Source organism: Eutrigla gurnardus, assembly GCF_963514095.1.
Source record: "Eutrigla gurnardus genome assembly, chromosome: 23".
In the NCBI taxonomy this organism is placed as follows: domain Eukaryota; kingdom Metazoa; phylum Chordata; class Actinopteri; order Perciformes; family Triglidae; genus Eutrigla; species Eutrigla gurnardus.
This window is the reverse complement of record NC_139934.1, coordinates 9,390,291-9,403,942: the sequence shown is the minus strand read 5'-3', so window position 1 is coordinate 9,403,942 and position 13,652 is coordinate 9,390,291. Positions and strand designations below refer to the sequence as shown.

The following is a 13,652-nucleotide window of genomic DNA, read 5'->3' as shown; positions in this document are numbered from 1 at the left end:
AATCACGTTTATGAGCAATTCTCGCAAAAATAAAAACAGTTATTTAGTATCCATCTGGTACAACAGTCTGTTAAGGCTTATCTGAAACAGGTCTCTTTAATTAAACGCACTGGTTCGATAGCACTTGAATCTGCTACGCTGCATCTTGAGGTTGTAGGTCTTTATCTTCCTTGGAGGTGGGTGCACCCCATTTTACCATTAGAACCCCAAAGGATGTTGTGCACATGCGCATTGTGCAATCTACCGGAGCGCGAGAGGTAGGGAAGGCAGTCCTAATGGCGGAGAATGTACGGTCGCCTTTTGACTACCGGGAGCCACCGACCCTCGACAGCGACGGGGATGGGAGCAAACCGCCGCCGCCACGGGGGTGAGTGAGCGCGGCCGGCCGCCGGTTTGTCCCCCGCGCGGGATTGTTTTCGCCGTTGTTTTGTGAGCAAAATGCGAGAGCCTGAGATGCACGCGCGGTGAGCGTGCGCGTTTGTTTAGTTAACATCAGGAGCCCTCTTTCGCGTGCGTGATTTCGGCGTTATAACGGTGAAAACGGGGCAGGGGAAGTGATTCTTCTGTCTCTTTGTGGTTGCAGCCGTTGTGTCATGTGAGCTTCTGCCGTCCCCTGCCCGCCTCGGCTCGCGTTTAACCGCCTGTCTCTTATTTTTTGATGTTTTGACGGCAAACAAGTCTCAGCGTTAGCTGCTGGAAGCTAACATGCTAGCTGTGGTTTAGCATCAATGTTAGCATGCACCCAGTAGGAATCATCAGCTTTGTATCTCACTGGCCAGCGATATGCTCTACTGTCGATAAAACCCTGGCATGTCGGGTTTTTTTTATTTGGACTGCAGACCCCGGAACGAAAGATCCAACAATCCACCTCGTCACGTCGGTGTTATTATGCTCTTAACGGCGCTTGACTGCTCAGCTGGTGCAGATCATGACTTGTGGCATGTTCGAGTAAACAAAGTTGCTGACCGTGGCTAAAATGCACCCTAAAAGCAGTTGACCGAAACGGGCTTCGGTGCGCTGTGGACGCCGTGTTGTGCTAATCAGTTCTCTGTTAATGCATGTATACAGTCTGACGTGATTGGGTGAAGGGGTGGGGCCATTTCAATGTTGAGATTAAATACTATGATAACCAGGATGACTGGGATCAGCTTCCACACCAGCTGCCCGTTTGGAGTAGATCCGTGGTTCTCAGTCATGGCCCATCGATCAGGGGACTGATTTTACACACGGGTTGCATCTGAAAGTTACTGGAAACTGGCATTGATGTGGCGCTAAAATACATTCTTAAGATATGGCTAGTAAAGTTAAGGATGTTCAGACTGCACCAGTGTGCAGTATAATAATAATGGATGAGTAGGTTGACAGAAGGTTCACTGTCAAGCATTTTTTTTTTTTTTAGATTTCAGTAATCATTGAAGTCCGTTGTCAAGAAAAAACATCTTATATTTGCCGTTCGCACCAATGATTTTTCAGCTTTTTGTCTGCTTTACATTAATGTAAAAAGCATATTTTTTAGTTTTTGATCTGTTTATTTGGCAATGCAGGATATATGTTTAAAAAATGTATTTCACTCTATTTTCTGAAGATATACAGGCGAGGTTATGAACAGATGAATTATTAAATGAATCAACAAACTGATTTATAATGTAATGAGTTAATCTTCAGATACAATAAACTAGTTTTCAACATTTGTCAAGGTCTGCTTTTCTTCTGCTAATCTCTGTGTGCGGAAATCTAAATATCCAAATGTCTTTGTTTTGATTGCTTGTCAACTCAAATACATTTTATTTATAACAACTACACTGTCGACACCACTGCTGCCACAATCGTGGTTCATAGCCTTGTTGTTATTGTAGTGGATGAGTCACCCACCTAAGAGAAATGTTACCTGAACAGATTCAATTACAGCTTTGCCACAGGAATCGCGTGTTCTGCTCATATCGGCTGCCCTCTGTTCGGAAATGCACAGGAGGAGAATCTTGAGCACTGCTTTGTCAGAATGTGTCATTACGCTGAATGAAGCCCTGGTTCTGTTTTTTTTTTTACAGGCGAGTGTGTGGGAGAAAAAGGAAGGGGACACCTGTAAAGGTGTGTGACCGAGCGTATGTCACAGAAGATGAGGAGGAGGAGAGCATGTCAGAACACAGCTACAGCCCTGGTAGATATATTGATATTTATATTCATAAAAGCACACACACATTTTACCACCTGCTGTTTGTGTTATTAGCCCTGTATTGTAGCAAGCACTTATGTTTGAATGATGGAACGCCTTCTATCCACCTTCCATCTTTCAAACATGAAGCCTGTGGTTTGTGATGAAGCATGTTAAGATGTGATGTCACTCCAGGGGATGGCCAGTACCCAGAGGGTGCAGAGGACCGCCTCCCTCCACCTGGCAGTCCCTACTACCTTCCCGATCCCACACAGCTCTGGTAAGGAGGACCCTCGCTATGGTAACTGTGTGTAGATGCTTTTTTTTTTTTTTTTTTTTGAGGTCAGGGATCCATAGTGCTAATGTCACTTCATATTTTCCAGTGTGCCAGAGATGGGGGAGGAGGGAGCTAGTGGTGTTCGGGGACCCGTCCTCTTTCATCCGCCGCCCAACTGCCGGATTCGAGAAGTCCACTGCGGCACCCAGGTACGGTTGGTTGTCATAGCAATACGAGACATCGCCAAAGGGGAGGAGATCACTGTGGACTACAGCTTGACAGACTGGGGCGAGAATGCAATGGTGAGCTACTTTCGGTTGATGTTGTTTTTGTGTGTGTGTGTGTGTTGTCGTCTATTCCTCTGTGCCATAGCGCAACTGTTGTCCAGAAACTATTTAAAACACATCAATAACCACACTGACTGATATGCTCCTTCATTTCCATTTGAAGTCTGACCTGCTTCAGAAAATATTCACACACACACACACCAAAATCACATTAACATTAATAAATGCTCTGTTTGATCTTGAAACTATGTAATTGGCTTTTTTTCCCCCCTTTCATTTTATGCCTTTGTTATATAACGGCAGTTGAGAGATGACAGAAAGCAATTGAGAGAGAGAGATGCACTATCCAGACTCGAGCCAGGGACATTGTAGTCCTGATTGTAATCCTTTAATCGCAGCTTTAAATGTGATAAGATTGTAGATCCTGTTGATACCGGCTATATGTTGAGCTAACTTGCTTTGTTTTGATCTGATCTGTCTTACCAGGAGGAAGAGGCTGGCCCCCACCCACTGTCTCTCTCTGTTTCTGACTACCTTACCCCCTCCTGGTCGTTGTCACCCTCATCCTCCCCACTCACCCATTCTGAGCCCAGCGACTCGGACCGCGAGGAGGACGAAGAGGAGGAAGACGACGATGATGACGACAATGACGAAGAGGAGGAAATAGAGGAAATCAGGGGCCGGATGCTTCGCCGCCGCAAGCAGCGCAAGTTGCCAACGGCGGTCAATCCGAAGAAGAAAACCTCGCCCACCCCCTCCAGAGGACCTGGGCGCCCCTGCTCATCCTTTTCCCACCCGGCGCCTGCCGCACCCCCTGCCAGATCCCAGTCCCAGCCCCCAGTCAGCGCCCTGGCACCCCCGACCACCAACATCAACAACAATATTAACATAAACATTGGCAGCTCCAGCGGTGCCACGGTGAGCCGGCGGCAGCACTGCCCATACTGCGGGCGCCACTATCGCTCTCTGGCACGTCACCTGGAGAAGCACCACGCCAATCAGCCCGACGTCAGGACAGCCATGGAGCTGGCACACCTGCACACGCACAACTCTTCAAATGGCAGTGCCGCTCAACCTCACCCCTCGTCATCCTCCGCCCCCGCCACTCACAGTCATTCCTTCGCTGTCCCGCAGCCCTCGGCCTCCAACCCTGCTCCTCCCCCTCTCTTCTCCAGGGAGAGGGAATCGCCGGCGACGCGCTCGAGCACAGGCGGCGTCTCGTTCTCCCTCTCACTTACGCCGCCGCCTCCTGCACAGCCCGCAGCCGCCAAGAAGGCGCCCAGCTTAGCTGTGCCTAGCACAAAACGGGCCACACCCCCAATGGTGTCACGAGTTAAGAGTCCATCACCACCTCCCCCATCTACTCCCAGAAGGGGTCGGAGGATGAAGAGGGAAAAGCATGAAGAGCAGCAAAAGGTGGAGGTGGAGAGCTCGAGAAGTCAAGAGGAGCTGGTTCCGCCTCCTACACCGGAGCCGGACATAGATCCCGAGGAAGATCTGGTGCTGAGTGGGGAAGGAGAAGAAGAAGCACCAGAGGAGAAGAATGGAGATATTGTAAGGTGTGGTTGGATTATTATTACCAATTACGTATTTAATGTTTGGGGTTCCTGGGTTGTGCTCTGTGGTTTCAACTGCTATTTTAAAGGCATTTTCCCCTCTCTGTCACTTTTAGCACACAGAGACATCACATGTCTCCGCTGCTGTCTTCCCTCTCCTGTTTGGTCGTCTACCTCCGCCGCCAGCAGCACTCCTCTTTCCTCTCTCTAACCCGTTCTCCTCACTCTGCCGAGGCCTGGCGCCTGCTCTGCCATTCCAGCCTCTCCCTGCTTATCCTCTACAACCGCCACCGGGAGTGTGAGGTGGCCAAGCTCACTGTCCAGGACTACCGCAACCGTATCACGCCAGTGGCCAGCTCCAGCAGCAGCCCCCCCTCTGGCATGGAAGCCCTCCTGTCCCCGTTTGAGCGCCACGTCCTCTGTAACCTTCCGCGGGCTAGTGTTTTGGGGAAGCGTGGTCGCATCCAGCCGCTTATTCTCCCACCACACTGTGAGTCCTGCCTGGACCTACTCCTTCAAACCAGCCCTAATGTGGGCGTGGACCCAGAGAGCCCCTACGTCTTCTCCCGCCCCTACCACTCTCCTGCCACACCGCTTCGGGGCACGGACCTGCTGAGGAACCTGTCGCGATCCAGCGGGGCCAAGAATCCCAGTGCACTGACAGCAACGCGCGTACGCCGGCAGGTAGCAATACTTACTCAACTGATACTGTTAGAGGAGGGCGAGGGCCAGCGTGGAGCCACCAAACTGCTGGAGGACTTCCTGGAACGAGAGTACCATGTGACCCAGAACTGCTCCACTATCATAAGGGATCCCACCCTGATGGGTCGCGTGGGTCGTGTTGTGCTTTATGGAGAGAGGGAGGGCGTGCTTTTCCGAGGGATGAGCCTGCAGCACATCTGCCTGGAGCTGGATGGTAAGAAGTTATACCCTTCAGAAGGTATTTCAGGGATGCAAGGTTCTGCTTCTAAGATACATTTAAGGATGAAGTCCCACCGTCTGTTTTAAATAGTGCAACGTGTCATCATACTCAGTGTTGTTGTTGTTTTTAATGGATCAATATTTTTTTCAAGTGGAACTATTGATAGACTATGGATTGGTGTCTGTGAGCAATGTCAGCCTCTTACATTACAGATAAAGAGAATAGAATTTCATTCACTTATCCACAGGTATAAAGCACCTTTACTTGGTAGAAAATAGTCAAGTGTTCACTGGAGGGTTGTGTGGATTATCCCCATTTTTCTGGAAAGACTTTCCACCAAGAAGAGATTAGAACAGAATCTACACACACTCAAGAGCACCCTTACAAACACTTCAACACTGAAGAGTAGTAGCATCTCAGGGGTCTTATTTTATATCCACTACCGGCGCTATCAAATATGACTGAAGTACCTCCACTTCAGAACAATTGAGGGTCCGTGCTCCAGCTTCTTTGGGTCTTTCATTTTCTTTGTGTGCACACGGCCCTCCAGTCTCATGCCCTTTTATGGGGAATCTACTTGAGGTACTTGTTGGTTTAGAAGGATTTCACAGCCATATTTTGCTAGAATGCACAAATTCATTAGTAACCATTTTTAATAAGTAACAGCACTTCATTCTTTTTATTAGTCGTTTGATTTAACCACCCTCCGTTTTATCGCTGTCTTACAGTCATGTCTGGCAACTCAGCAGACTCCTTCTCCGAAGATTCAGAGCCAGAGGAAGAAAAGGAAGACGTTAAGGAGAAAGCTGAGCCGACGGTGAAGAAGAAAGGACCGGGACGACCGCCACGGAAGAAGAGAGCACCCATTCCCTCTCCAGTCAGCCCATCGATAGCCAATGTTCATAAGAGACGATGCATTCCACCCAAATCAGGTAACCATCTGCCAGTATCTATGATATCCTAAATGTGAGTCACAAAAATGTGATCCTATGCATTCTATTTGTGTTAATTTACACTTCATACATCCCCCTCTCTCTCCCAGGGAAGCGTGGTGTGTTGAAGCGCCCCTGGTCAGAGGCCGAGCGTGTAGCCGTGGAGACGCACCTAAAGAGAAATCTCATAGAGCTGCGAGTCCCTGCCAAGGCGGACTGTGAGCGCTGCCTCGAACTCTGCCCTCTGCTGGTGAGCAACCAGCGAGACTGGAGGGCTATCAAGTTTTACGTCCACAACCGCATCCAGCTGCTGAAGAAGCAGGGGAGGAGGGAGAACGCTGCCTCGGTCTGCTAGGGCAAAACGCAGACACGGCAGAGGACACATACCATAATGTATAAACCACCAGCAATCGTAACGTGGAGAACAGGTGGAGTGTATCTTCTCTTTTTCTTTTCTATTTGGGTGCAGTACCTGCATGCCCAATCTCATCACCCCAGTCATAAGTGAGTAGTGTAATAGAACTGACAAAGCTAAGAAAACAGAAGGGTTGCTCCAGTTAATGATCATCCATATTCAGTGTTGGGGTTTCCCAGTGTCTGTTCGAGGCGTATTTTAAGCGGTTGGACAAAATGTAAAGTGTGGTTATGAGTTCAAACAACGTGACTGGATTTTTTTTTTTTTTTTTTTTTTTTAAGATTTATTTTTATGTCATCCTTATTTTATGAAATAGTGGAGAGCAACAGGACATATGGGAGAAAAAAAAAATGACATGCAACAAATGTCCCTGGAGAGATTCCAATCCACAGTATGAACTTTAGACCACCGGGACACTTTACAGCAAATAATCGCTGATCTAGTGTTTGCTTCCACTGAAGGCTGATGACCAAACATGAATGTGTAAAGCTTTGGAGGAGGAAATGGTACTGATCTTAAAAAAGCTCCACAGATAGAATATGTATGTATGTATGAACTTGTATAGTTTGTGTTTGATATTGACTGACATTGTGACCCAACCCATGCCCCCCCCCCCCAACCGACGAGTGTATTAAAGTGTTCTCAGAAGAACATGATGCACCCGTGAAGTGGTTCTTGCATACCTCTTCTACCATGGTCAGTCAGACTATTCTGTATCAAGGCACACCTACTTGAATTTATTGTGTATCAGAATTTTAAAAAAAGAAAACAAAATCAACGTATGGTCTTATCCACAATGTAAATACTTCCTAATCTATCAAAAATATACAGTAGTGATGGCAAAGTTAGTATTGCGTTATGGTGTATATACTGTAAATACTACCTGTACTTATTAAAGTGTATGACATTTTGCTGTGTTTTCTTAAACTGGATTGTAAAGTGAGTTTTACATTGTGGATGCAAAGTGAAACAAAGAACGTAGAAACGAATAAATGCAACATCCCGTATTGATTGATTTTATTCAAAAAGCCGACGGACACGAAGAATGCACGCGTTATGGAATGAGTTTACATTTTAACAACAATAATTGATTATAATATGCTTTCAACTGATAGCAATAAAGAAAAGCTGCCTCATTCTGGATATCAAGGATATAATATGCAAAGTCGGTGGTAGTGTTGTTCCCTTTTGTAGCTCAGTTGATTGCGTCACTAATACAATGTTATAGATAGACATAGTAGAGAGTATATAGTTGTGAATAATGAAATTATAAAATCTTACAGAGTATACATAAAATACATATAAAATAAAGTTTTCCAAAATACTTAACACTTATATCCAAAAGGGATCAGACAGCACATGCAATGAGAACTTAATAGTATATTTATTAGTGTATAAATTAGTATGAATGTCAGTGTATATTTACTAGAGGTGGGAGGAATAATCGATGCTATGATGCACCGTGATGCTTTGTTGAATGGTTCTGCATCGATGCAGGAGAATCTATAATCGATTATTAATCAAAAAATGTATCTTTTGCAATCTTCCCACATAATGTAGCACATCAACTGTAATGTACAAATAGGAACTAGTTTGAAAGATTCAAAGGAAACATTCTCATTATGTTTAAATCAAAAATAGAGATGCATTGAGAATTGTTTAATAATTGAATTGTAATCGATGATTCCCACCACTAATATTTACTAATATAGGATAAAAATGCATGATTAAAAAAAGAGTTGGATGAGAAGATTGACACCACTGTAATCTGAGAAAATGGTAAAAAAAATTGAGGCAATATGATTGTCTACAACAAAAACAACACTTAAACGTGCTTCAATTTATTTTTTGTGGCCTCTTCCCTTCAACACACGATGCAGGTACAGTACTAAAACATAAAACAGAACCCATGTGTTTCATCTTGCTGCCTTACTGCAGTTGATATCTGATATTAAGCTTCGGCCTCGTTTACTGCTGAATCTACAGCGTTCTCCGTGCCATTAGGTGAATCTACAGCGTTCTCTGTTCCATTAGGTGAATCTACAGCGTTCTCTGTTCCATTAGGCTGACCCTGTTCTTCCTTCTGTACTATCTTCATAGGTGCACTGTCACCTTTACCAGGGTTGAAAAGTGGAAAAACGGCACCTGTGAAGGTAGCTGTTAAACTGCCAATGAGACTGTTGTTATCCACATTATAAAAGGAAAGCTCTCCGCTGTCGTGATTCAAATACACACCAACTGTCTGGGGTCTGGCATGGATGGGCAGGGAAACGTTTGGTTCTGTGCTAAGCTGAAAGCTGTCGCGGGAAGACGAGAGGAACCAGAATCCATTGGATGTTGTTGGAGAAAAATCTAAATTCTCAGGGATGACAGTTGCACTTGTAACTCCAACCCACCAGGACTGTTTGATGCCTACATTATTATTCCCCAAAGAAACCTCCCAGTAGTGTTGTCCAGAAGAGAAGTCAGGTGTTCCTTTGATAGCTGTGACACAAGTAACTTTATCTCCGTCAGGAAAATCACCCTTGGCGATCAAGAGTGCATCTCTCAGTATAGCACCCTTGATTGTGAGATACTTATTTCCCGTGTCAGCAAGTTTAACGTTTACTGAAATTTGAACACAACAGGATGAAATTAGACACATTAGAGAAACACTGAAGCACATTAATGTTATTTACAACACATTTTTTAGTGGTTACCATAGCACTTGCTAGCTGTTGATAGGTCCGTTGGCTGGATCACTTCTGTAACAGAATTATACAATCAGGTATAATCATCTTCACAGCAAGTAACAGCAGTTTTGCTTTGACTTCATGAACAGGGACAGAGTTACTGCTTACCTTTTGGTAAAAGCTTCTGTATCTCTAGGGAGGAAAATACAAAATAAAATAAATTTGTGGCCCCTGATTTTTCACAAGTTCAATTTCCATAAAGTCATGTGATGCACGACTCAACCTGTGACTTTGTAAAGACAACCCAGATGATGTGGTCAAGGCTGGGAGGTTAAATCAGACCCTGAGAGGGCTGGGCATTAAAAATATAGTGATAATTATTGCATAATTTCTTTCATAGAAATATAATACACATTGATAGAACATTCCTGAAAAAAAATTTTTTTTTCTCCATAATCCCAGCCCTACTTACCTGTTGCATTTTGGGATATGTAGGAGCCACTGTTTTTTCGCGCTTGACTCATAGTAGGTATTTTTAAGTCCTTTACTGAAGTGCTAAATACTAAATTCTGATACTTAATTGCAGGAGGACCCATTCAATACACATGAAATTAAGTTTTACTGAAATGTTGTGTGAAAAGTGAATAATGTGTTAAATGTGTCACATCGGTCGTTCTTACCCTGAGCATGGTCGTTTCCTGATTTGTCTTTCTTCTCTGAAACACAGGATATTTGCAGAATTTCATATTGCAGGATTTCATATATATATATATATATATTATATAACAAACATGTCTCTCAGATCAAACCTTTACTTCTTCGTTTGAAGTAGTACACCACTCCAAGTAGTAGCATGGCTATGAGTAAAAGGCCAAAGGCCACCCATCCACCTCCTGCAGCTCCTAATGAGAAGCAAGAAATATTGTATTGTTATGGGTTGTATCTAAGAGTGGATAGAATTAATGAAATTGTTGACATGCAAATAACTGTCATCCTATTTACCAGGCTGAGGATGTTTTTCCAGGCGCACATGTGCCTCCTTTTTCTCTTCACCAGAGATGCCTACTGAGCAGGAAACCTCAGTGGAGCTGGAGACAAGAAGCCAGCTGTGGACTGACCAAAGACCAGAAGCTTCGTTGCTGTTCTTTGTTCTTTTTGGGGTGAGAACCTGATTTTGAGCCAACCACTGCAGCTTAGGCTCTGGATACCAGCCTTCCGACTCACAGCTAATATTCACCATGTTGTCGTCTTTCCACACTGCTGACAGAAGAGGGGCGTTGCCCAGTTCTAGGAAAGGAGGAGGATGATAGAAAAACAGTTAATGAAGCTGAAGGTGCAATAAAAAAAATTAAAAAATCATCCCTTGGTGTTGTGTGTAGTGTGTTTTCTCCACTTTCACAATACTCACCTGTCACAATGAGACTGACACTTGCTCTGTCATAACCCCGTTCACTGCTGACGTAACAAGTGTAATCTCCTTCATCCTCGATTCTGGCATTGTCCAGCCTCAGGCTGACATCACCTGCCGTCAGCCCGGCGGATGCTGCGTCCTTTAAGCCAAAGGAGACCCGGCCCGCATACGAAGCCTCCTGGGATGCATTCTCAAACGGTTTCGCCCGATAAAACATGACCGGGGAGCTGTAGAGAGCACGATACCAACGTACCTCCAAACCATCTGTACTTTGTGGTGGGTTGAACCAGCATGGTAATGTGGTTGTGTGGCCTTGGCGCACTGAGACAGGGGATCGGACAAAAACCTCAAGGCTACCTGAAACTTAAATGTTAGCTCATGTTAGTAACTGTGGGTTTTGGTAACAATCAAGATGTGTGCTGAAGAACAAAGTGAATATGCATTATTGCCCCGCCCCGATGTCCCATCTGTTCATAACGTTTGTAGCATACAGCATGGTTCATAATTGCTGATGAATCTCAGAGTACATAAAACTCCTTGCTGCAAATAAGACTTTGGCACATAAGGTAAAAATATCAATCAAAATATAAAAAGGTAAGAATGGAAAGTAATACTTTTCAAATTACTCGGGTAAGGAAAATAAGTCATTAAAACCAGATGGGAAGACGCAGGCAGGGCCGGCCCGTGGCATAGGCCGTATAGGCAAATGCTAAGGGCGCCGTCCATCGGGGGGCGCCACGCCAGTGCCACAAATGGTAAAAAAAAAAAAAGTTGGTACAAGAAATAATCCCACGTTAATTTAAATGCAAAGCAAAGCCTATTTAATACAAATAATATTTGTTACAACATTACCCCCCCCATGCACGATGCGCCCCCTCCCTTCCCGTATCATGATTCTTTTTGGACGTCACCACATCAAAATATCAACACAAGATGTCAAAACGGCCAAAACTGTCCGGTGCCCAGGGAAGAAAAACAAGAAAAGAAGAGGAGGAGGAACGAGAAAAAGACAGAGGTAACGTTACATGAAATTATTTATCTGTTACAGATAGACACCTGGCTTTTTAGCATTAGGATAACGTTACATGATTCGCTAATTGCTACTCAATAAATAGCTAACGTTAGTTGACTGTTTTAACGTCAGTTAATATTGTGGAGGGGGCTAAATTGTTATGGAAAGTAATAATGTAACGTTAGGTAATTACAGTACTCCCACCTATGGGACCACCTTACATTCCTCAGGGACATTTGTATTAGATCCTTTAAGCAGGTGTTTACATTTGTTTACATTTTTATTGCCTTCTGGTTAGCTCACGTTTGCCCTGCTGGTAATAGTCACTTTCCACCCCTTTATATATTATAGTTGTAAGCCTAGTTGTTAAAGTGCACATCATTAATGTCAATTAAGCAATATCACATGAGAGAGAATGCTGTTTTGAATATGAGCACTGCTGTGATTCGGTCAAAGATAATCATAACATAACATTCTCATATGATATATTACTGCTACTTTGCATTCTGCTATTCAGCATTTCACTGTAATGATGACAATAAATTGAATCTAATCTAATTTGCATATCAGTTAACATCATACATATATCTCTTTGGTTTTTCATTTATATTATATCATTTCATTTTATTCCTGGAATCATATGTTTTTATTATTAGACTGTAATACTTAATGGAGTCACATACTCCTCTCTTCAGATGCACTGTTGAAGTTTCTAAATCCCACCCCTGGGCCATCTACCACATCTACCACTGCTGCCTCCACATCAGCAGCACAACCCAGCCATGATGCAGCAGCATCAAGCTGTCTTCCTGTTGCCCCCACCTTTAATATCTTGTTTTGTGCAGTGCCTTATTTATATTGTATTTTTAATTTATTTTATGCAACTTGTTGACACGTTTTATTTTGTGTTTAGTTAGATCTTATACTTAAGACTATTTATGAATGTATGTAAAAATGATTGTATTTCATATATTCATTGTATTCATTTATTTATTCATAATTTTTTTTATCTTGTTAACTATTGTGATTGTGAATTTGCTTTCTTTAAGTAAAAAAAAAGGTCAAAGATAAAGCTACCGGTATTTGGTTTCTTGTGAGTATATACACTACACTGCCGATGCAAGGGGGGCGCCACCTAAAATCTTGCCTAGGGCTCCAGATTGGTTAGGGCCGGGCCTGGACACAGGAATAGACTTACCAGGAGCAGCACGACACACTAGTGCACCGAGAGCAGCCACAAGGCACACACGAATCATCAGCGCATCTGTAAAAGGGCACAAATACAACATAACAATGCATATTTCATAACTACAACTGAATAAAAGCGGATGAATATTTCGCGTTTGATAAACCTCGGCCTACCCATTGTGCTGCTGTAACTCCAAGGTGAAATATCCTTCACTCAACTCGAGGTGGGCTCTGGTCCTTCGGCAGAAATTTAGGACGGAATACAAACTGAAATCAAGTCAGGTTGCGCTTTTTTTAGTGTAATTCATGCGTGAAACTGGAAAAACGACGGACAACGAAGTCCGACATCCCGCGGCCGAGGCGAAAGATTTACTTTCACTTTCGCTGTCCTTGGCTGAATGACGTTTTGACGTTCTCTAATCATAAACCAGTTTGGATTTAGAGAGAACTGTTGTTTCTATTGTTTATTTCTATTGGATCACCTGCCTGGTGTATTTATTGACACCAGGTTATTGAACATTTCAAAAATATATTCATGCTCACGAAATACATAACATATTTGTGAAATCAAGGGATAGTTTTAGGGCACTTTGACTTAAATACATGTTGTGTTAAATGTGGTTCTTTGTTTTCCATTTGCCCCAATGGTTTACCGTTTGAAAATGTGTAATCATCTGACATTAGATCCAAAATGTGTTTTGTTCAGGATTAGACATTTTAAATGTACAATTTTAACAGACTGTCTTCTAACCTGACACATATATTTGAGTATAAAGGGTAGAGTGGTATGTTTTTGTGCTGAAATGGTGGGTTGACGCGTATATTCTA

At 43.7% G+C, this 13,652-nt stretch overlaps 2 protein-coding genes across 3 annotated transcripts; one reads left to right on the top strand and one right to left on the bottom strand.

Annotated features, from left to right (window-relative positions):
- Positions 1-234: 234 nt before the first annotated feature.
- On the top strand, positions 235-7,450 carry LOC311009245 (uncharacterized protein). The gene is made up of 8 exons (XM_084003284.1): positions 235-367; positions 2,049-2,158; positions 2,348-2,432; positions 2,536-2,731; positions 3,203-4,275; positions 4,389-5,188; positions 5,923-6,126; positions 6,237-7,450. Exons 1-8 carry the CDS (start codon positions 276-278, stop codon positions 6,479-6,481), a joined length of 2,805 nt encoding a protein of 934 aa, XP_083859410.1. The 5' UTR covers positions 235-275; the 3' UTR covers positions 6,482-7,450.
- Positions 7,451-7,541: 91 nt separating this feature from the next.
- On the bottom strand, positions 7,542-13,203 carry LOC311009246 (butyrophilin subfamily 1 member A1-like). Of its 2 annotated transcripts, none has more exons than XM_084003285.1 (9): positions 12,999-13,203; positions 12,835-12,900; positions 10,622-10,987; positions 10,216-10,500; positions 10,023-10,115; positions 9,894-9,929; positions 9,382-9,405; positions 9,241-9,285; positions 7,542-9,148 (listed from the first exon to the last, which is right to left on the bottom strand). In XM_084003285.1, the coding sequence occupies exons 1-9, from the start codon at positions 13,000-13,002 to the stop codon at positions 8,493-8,495; spliced, it is 1,575 nt and encodes a 524-aa protein (XP_083859411.1). In that variant the 5' UTR covers positions 13,003-13,203; the 3' UTR covers positions 7,542-8,492. The 2 variants fall into 2 exon arrangements, with proteins under 2 accessions (XP_083859411.1, XP_083859412.1); XM_084003286.1 differs by having other exon boundaries at positions 10,029-10,115.
- Positions 13,204-13,652: the final 449 nt, after the last annotated feature.

Excerpts from the sequence above, each read along its gene's own strand:
- LOC311009246 (XM_084003285.1), bottom strand. Across the intron at positions 10,988-12,834 it reads AGTGTGTCGTGCTGCTCCTG|TTTCAGGTAGCCTTGAGGTT; the intron begins GTAAGTCTATTC and ends CTAACATTTAAG. Across the intron at positions 9,406-9,893 it reads AGGAAACGACCATGCTCAGG|AGATACAGAAGCTTTTACCA; the intron begins GTAAGAACGACC and ends TTTCCTCCCTAG.
- LOC311009245 (XM_084003284.1), top strand. The coding sequence starts at position 276 with ATGGCGGAGAATGTACGGTCGCCTTTTGACTACCGGGAGCCACCGACC. Across the intron at positions 2,159-2,347 it reads AGAACACAGCTACAGCCCTG|GGGATGGCCAGTACCCAGAG; the intron begins GTAGATATATTG and ends ATGTCACTCCAG. Across the intron at positions 2,433-2,535 it reads CCCGATCCCACACAGCTCTG|TGTGCCAGAGATGGGGGAGG; the intron begins GTAAGGAGGACC and ends CATATTTTCCAG.